Source organism: Sphaeroforma arctica, assembly GCF_001186125.1.
Source record: "Sphaeroforma arctica JP610 unplaced genomic scaffold supercont1.831, whole genome shotgun sequence".
Classification (NCBI taxonomy): domain Eukaryota; class Ichthyosporea; order Ichthyophonida; genus Sphaeroforma; species Sphaeroforma arctica.
In genome coordinates, this window is record NW_014039727.1 from 29,956 (window position 1) to 37,132 (window position 7,177).

General features: G+C 42.9%; 2 protein-coding genes across 2 annotated transcripts in view; both read left to right on the plus strand.

Annotated features, from left to right (window-relative positions):
- The window catches only part of SARC_08813 (queuine tRNA-ribosyltransferase), a 5,992-nt gene extending 731 nt beyond the window's left edge, over positions 1-5,261 (plus strand). The window contains exons 2-8 of the mRNA XM_014297199.1: positions 768-955; positions 1,400-1,629; positions 2,260-2,437; positions 2,938-3,013; positions 3,741-3,844; positions 4,511-4,645; positions 5,035-5,261. Coding sequence (XP_014152674.1) covers positions 768-955; positions 1,400-1,629; positions 2,260-2,437; positions 2,938-3,013; positions 3,741-3,844; positions 4,511-4,645; positions 5,035-5,152 — 1,029 coding nt within the window. The 3' untranslated portion in view covers positions 5,153-5,261. The remainder of the gene's footprint in view (positions 1-767; positions 956-1,399; positions 1,630-2,259; positions 2,438-2,937; positions 3,014-3,740; positions 3,845-4,510; positions 4,646-5,034) is intronic.
- A 444-nt stretch (positions 5,262-5,705) lies between these two features.
- The window catches only part of SARC_08814 (hypothetical protein), a gene marked incomplete at its 3' end in the record, with an annotated part of 3,461 nt that continues 1,989 nt past the window's right edge, over positions 5,706-7,177 (plus strand). The window contains exons 1-2 of the mRNA XM_014297200.1: positions 5,706-6,083; positions 6,725-6,984. Of these exons, the coding sequence (XP_014152675.1) occupies positions 5,855-6,083; positions 6,725-6,984 (489 nt within the window). The remainder of the gene's footprint in view (positions 6,084-6,724; positions 6,985-7,177) is intronic.

A 7,177-nucleotide genomic window follows, 5' to 3' on the forward strand; every position in this document is an offset into this window, starting at 1 on the left:
TATATATAGTTATATATATATTATTACGTATAGTATAGTATATATATATATATATATATATATATATATATATATATATATATATATATTCTTTAGTTTTCTTTGTTTGTCGAAATTCCTATAGTTGTATCACAATATACGTGAGTTTTTGTCTAGTCACATATTTACAAAAAATATGTTTGCATGTATATGTATGTGTATATAAATTAGGGATATATGATAGGTATATTTACGTTATCAGTAGTTTCTATGCATACATGCACGTGTTTCAAACAATATATATATATATATATATATATTTATTGTGTGTCTGTGTCTGTGTTTATGTCTGTGTCTGTGTCTGTGTCTGTGTATGTGTATGTGTGTGTTTGCGTGATAATATTTGAGTGTATGTTCGTGTGCATGTGTGCGGGAGTGTGAGTATATTAATACATACATACCTTCAACTATGATAGGTCTTTTGTGCTTCTCCACTTACCATGACTATGTACACTCTGAAGATGCGTTTGTATACTATATACCAACGCAACAAAGATGTACATTTTGTTTTTACGTGATATATAAGTACTCGTTAGACTTATGTTTATCACACGGTGTACATACACTTGTACCTTGTAAACATGTGCGATGTTCATCTATTTACTCGTAGTCCTTCTGTATCTGTTATTTTTACTATTGCTAGTCTACGCCCGCGTACCTGCTATTGCACATAGCACTGCGAAATGGAAAGCTTATCATATTTCCCACCGCAATATCATACCACACAGGAATTGGGCTGCCAAATATGCCTGGCAAATACATATCATCTTGGACATCGGCCTGGACCTGAACTGCTAGAAGAAGTCGGCGGGCTGCACAACTTCATGAAATGGCCTCGGTCACTTCTTACTGACAGCGGCGGTTTCCAAATGGTGTCTCTTCTGTCACTCGCTGAGATCACAGAAGTCGGGGTGAAGTACGTCACTTTAAACATGCCGCTAATTCAAATGTGTCTGTGTGTCCGAACATTTTATTTAAATATGTGAGCTCATAAATCCTGTTGCTCCGTAGGTATCGTTAGAGATATTAACATGTCTTTGTAGAATCGCACGAGAACGGGCATATCTAATGAATGGTTGAGTGTGTGATCCTCGCGGCGGGGTCAAGATGTCGTACAAACACTGGTGTGTGTGCTTGAGGTTGGATTGTGCGTACCTGAGGTTGGAGTGTTTGTACCAATTTCTATTGCAGCCGCTTCCGTCGACTCGGCCGTGTACTGTGTATCTGCAAATTTAGTCACCGCACGATTCACCTGACGTTAACGAACAACTTCTGCGAGAAATACGCGTTGATCTTTCTTGTTTGCACACGCGAAGATATTGAAATGCGTACGAATGTGCAATCCTCTATCGATCTGCAGATTCCAGTCGCCACATGATGGGTCGTCGCTGATGTTGACGCCCGAGAAAAGTATCGAACTTCAGAACACCATCGGATCAGATATCATGATGCAGCTGGATGATGTGGTACACGTGCTTACCACCGGGCCAAGGGTGGAGGAGGCTATGTACAGATCCATCCGATGGCTGGACAGATGTATATCCGCACACAAAAATCCAACAACGCAGAATTTATATGCTATTATCCAAGGTGTGTGGTGATGGTAGAAGATGTGATAGATATACGGTTGACAGCAGTGGAAATCATTACGTATTGTCACTACTATATAAGTTGTATAGGCACAAGCGCTTGTATGGCGCAGAAAATGTGTCAGTTGTGTTTACGAGACCTCCAGAACACATTGCAATCGCATCGTTATCTTATCGTGCGTGTCTTGCGTGCCTATATGTCCGTTTATTTTTTTTTTTTAAGCGGCGCTACTTTTACTGTGTGCGCCAGCCCCTGTGGGTCCAGAGGTCACGTAAAACACGCTCTGCTGACATATAAGTGCAGTGCACTATTGCCTTACCAGCATTGGACTCGTGCGGGTTCTGTTTCCTCAGAGTATGTAGTTCTGGATAGAACACGTGTATAGCGGATTGTTGGCTTCGTCGCCTTATATTGTCTGATAATGCAAGCACCTACAATATCTGAGTATCCAATGTATATCGCTATTGCGGCCACTACTTATTCGGTGCCATATGTGAACACATAACGACACAACTCTGAGTCTTGTCCGATGATCAATACCAATATCCTGGATTTGCATCCATCGCCTGCCACACGTCCCTGCATGCGCTCGGTCGAGAAGCGCGCGACTGATTCTTAATGCTTTGGCAGGTGCTCTGGATCTGGATCTGCGCACTAAGTGTATAGACGAGATGGTGAAGCGTGATCTGCCTGGGTACGCCATCGGCGGACTGAGTGGAGGCGAGGAGAAGGATGCTTTCTGCAAGGTTGTCAGTCACTGCACTGACCTCCTGCCGGATGGCAGGCCAAGATATTGCATGGGCGTGGGGTGAGTGAGAATATGGGGTAGGGGCCGATGTCAACTGAGGCTGTGTATATATTGTACAGCGAGTGAGTATGTTGTGCATGTGACTGAAGAGCTGAAGGGGAGGCGTTGTTGGGAACTTGAGGTCGGGTTGATCACGTGTGAAGTTACTGCCGAGTATGCCATATACAATTGTGTGCTACCCTGCAATTCGTAGCAGGTTTGATAGTATGATTTTATATTTTCTGCCAATTCTCTGCGAAGGGGGGTACACAGTGCAAAGTATGCATGCGTACGGTTTTCTGGAAATTCATTGCCACCTCCAGTACTCGCAATGCTCGTAGTGCCGTTTAGTTTTCTCTTTTTGTGCTGCTCGTTTTTTCAGTTACAGCAAACGCAATGGTACAATTTCCTGTACTAACACAGACACTCACTCATCTCCGTATTGGCTGTCAGCTTTGTATATCATACTACTTGTGGCTTCCTACTCTTAAGACGCGTCCGTACTGTCTCGCTCAATACAGGTATGCCGTCGATTTGGTGGTTTGTGTAGCGCTTGGCGTAGACCAGTTCGATTGCGTATACCCCACACGAACGGCGGTAAGTCATCAGTGCCAATATGTTTCTTCTTCGTTTACACATGTATTCACGGCACTCTTTATCGCCCCCACACTTGATTGGTGTGCAATTGTATATATATCCTTTCCGCGATTGCTTGAAGTTGCTGCGTTCGATAGGGCATTTCTGTGACGCGACATCGTTGGACAACTACACATTTGCTCAAATTCAACAAAATAGCACAGCCACTCTGATGTGCTGTGTAGAGGGTACATGGCTCTCTGGCTCGCTATTGGAAGATACGTTTTGTTTGGGCATGTCAGCCGATTAGAAACAATAGTAGCATGGGATGGACCACCTGCGGGAACACAATTTGATTTGGATGAATTTTTCTTGGTACCCCCTAGAGGCGTTCTTGTACAAAGCAAACGTGGATTTGCGACGATCTCTGTGTTTTGATTCCGGTTTTATCGCTATAGAATGTAAGTGGTGTCTACTGTTTCCGGTTTCATCTGTAAACCCATATACGGCTGAGCGTAGCATCGCCGTTCGAAGTGTCATCTAAGTTGACAATCGACTTTGCGCCCGTGCGCATCGTCTCTGACTTTTACCTTCAGAACCGACGCGAATTATGCAGAGCTCATAGCAGAATACTTTGTTGATCTCCATCCACACCTGACCAGAAAGGCTGATCACCTGCAATAGTCAGGTGGTACACGAGTATTTATCCCTAACCTATCTCGCCGCATTTCTGCTGTGTGCCTTACAGCGCTTCGGTACGGCGTTGGTGAAGAGCGGCACCATGTCCTTAAAGCAAAGAGTATATGAGAACGACCTGCGGCCGATAGATGAAGACTGCCCCTGCAGTACTTGGTATGTGTGTGGTGGTTGACTTCTGAAGGTGTGTGTATGATTTGAGCATACTATATCATCACTTTCGGGCACCCAAGACAAGGGTTTGTAAATTGTGTACGTATGTATTATGTATATGCGTGTCTGCTTGTCGGTCATGACATATATATATGAAGGCATTGAAGCAACCCTTCTGGACATGCGCTGTACACTCATGAGCTACCTACTTCGTGACTTAGTAACCATATTTGACTCGTCGGAACGTGTCAATACAGCTCATACTAGCCATGTGATCCCTTGATTGATTTCGTATGCGTTAAGCATTACTCAAGCTATCGTGCACATATTGAATAGCCCTCCGCCTCGCATTCGGCGTAGTAGGAGGCTCAGTTGGTGAATACTATTAGATCATTCCGCCATAAAGCTTCCTATCCGCAAGAATGCTCCCCTCTGCCAGTGATAGTATATACGACCCAATGAGAGTACACGTGTTATTGCGCTTCGAAGTGTCGGCCGTAGTATTTCGATGACCATGCACGGTGTAAAACGACTGCAATGACCCACCTTTAATTTTAAGTCGCAGTTGGATTCAATGATGGGCATATCATTTGCCCGACTATACTTGACCTGTTACTTTTTTTTCAGGTAGTAAATGTACTCACCTTCTGTCCACCTCCGCTTGTACAGCAAGAACTACACACGCTCCTACCTACATCAGATTGTGACGAAAGAGACCGTCGCTTGCCATCTAGTGACGATACACAACATTGCGTACCAACTGACTCTTATGAAGACACTCCGCGAAAGTATAATGGAAGACAGGTATATGTGCTATATCCGTTATGCATAAATGGATGGAAACCCCCTTATATACGTATGCACATGCTCATTTTCATATGCGCATAATCTTCACATAGATAAGTATGGCATGCAAGACTGGTTCATCTCTCATTCTGCATTTTCCGAAGTGTCGGTCCTAATGCTGCGGGCATGTACGTGGTAAGAGGCGTTGCACTACATCGCCACCACAGCTAAACCCTCTGCAAGACTCTGATCCTTTGGTATACACTCACCCACTGCATTGTCCACCACAGCCATGGCCTATCTCTCTGCTATGGTAGTACTTTGTGTGTATGCCCCTGTTGACGGATTCGCATATTTACATTGTTGGTAGTCTCATTCTATTGTCTGTCTTCTTCTTGATTACACAGATTCCCGGGCTTCGTGCGTAATTTTTTTGCGGACATGTATCCGGACGGCAAATACCCTGCGTGGTGTATAGAAGCACTGCAAAGCGTTAACCTGGATTTAACGCAACAACCGCAATAGTTGTTACCACAAATAAAAAATAGATCAATAAATACACTACATATCATATGGTTATTTCAACCAAGAATTTGAATCGTATGAACCTTATGTCTTCTTATGTATATATCTTGGTATTTGTTTATATGTATATTGCCTGTAGGTCATGGATTTGAATTGTAGTAACCCTATATGTTCTTATGTATATATCTTGGTATATGTGTATATGTATGCTGTTATTTAGGTCAAAAACTTGAATCGTTTGAACCATATATCTTCTTATGTATATATCTCGGGATATGTGTGTATGTATATTGTTATTTACATAGGTTACAAAAATGTATTTTATGGATTTTGAAAAAAAAATCCCATCAAGCTCCAAACCCTACATATTACAAATCGCCGTAGAGTTCTGAAGGACCAAACCCCGCCCAACGAATCAAAACGCAGTAATTATTGTCATATTTAGCAAAAGGGAATCAGGAGATCTCGAGAGAGAGAGAGGCAGCGAACTTCGCGGTCCTTCTATGAGTATGTCCACTCAACCCTCCTGTGAGAGAGACATATTGTAGGCTATGGCCTGAGGAAGAACTCACGCGTATGTGATACAAACACGCTTATGGTAATATCTGTGTGCGATATCTACAAGCAACGTAATTGAAACTGACTCTCTTGTAGGCTAGAATAACATACTTCTACGAAACCTTGCATAATCTAATATATTCAATGTCGGCCTTCGCATCCTACACGTGTAGCCGGCATGTCTCTCTGCGAGCTCTGCGCGCCATAGCGGGAAGTGTTCTTAGTAAGAAGTATAGCACTGCTATTCGACCGGACGGTGAGATATACGATGTCGCAGTCCTGGGAGGGGGTATAGTGGGCGTCACCACAGCACGGGAGATCAAGAAGAAATATCCGAACAAAACGATTACTATAATAGAGAAGGAAAGTGAAGGTAAGGTAATGAATATAACACAGAGACTAGAAGAATAACTAATTTCAAACGTGCCATCTGTGTTTATGAGGATATTCTGAACGCTTTTGCGTATCCAGACTTGTGTAGATGATATAAATGTTCCTGGAGTCGACCATTTTCTTTCGTTTGCTTGCGTGCACTGCATAAGTCTTCATTCGTGCTCCATGTTTTTATATAAGCAATGCTTGTGTTCTATGGCTTATATTTCCTCCCGACTGATCCATAATTATATGTACCTTGAAGAATAAAACTGCGAGTGCAATACTAGCTGTGCGTGAATCTATTACGATTGTTGTCATATACATAGCAATGTACCGGTCTTAGCTATGGGCAGATATAGGTCGAATCTTGCGAGCGTATACTGTGAAAGTTCGTATGAGCACCCGATACAGTTTTTATATCGTAATATAAGTCCGAGTCTTACTATGTAGCAATTGAGTGGCCTCAGTAAATTCTCTGAATGGGATGGAGAGAAGGCGCTTTAATTTGTTTATTATAGCGGGCCTGCGCACACACAAGTACGCAAAGTCAACTCATTATCTGTAGAAAGCGCAACTGACATGTTTAATCCCCTCACACACCTTACGTATACGTATACAATATCTTTTATGCCGGCACAGTTGGAGGCCATCAGACCAACCATAACAGCGGGGTAATACACGCAGGAATCTACTACAAACCCGGATCGTCTATTGCACGGTGCTGTGTGCGTGGTCTCGATCTGATGTACGAGTATTGTGCCAAGCATAATATACCTGCCAAGCGAGTGGGGAAGCTCATCGCTGCCGTGGATGAGAACGAGCACAAGGTGCTGCTGGACTTAATTAAGAATGGACAGGAGAATGGAGTCAAGGGTCTGGAAATTTTTTACCGTGAACAGGTGGGTCACTTTGCCTGCCGTGTGCTTTAGCGTATCAAACATTCGTATATAGTAATAATTAATTTGGTTTCACGAATATGTATAGATTGTTTCTACTTGTAGTACTCATTACTTCACAGGGATAGGCACATTTTTGAATTCGTATCGTACACTACATAATTATATCGATACAAAAGGCATATATATGTACAGG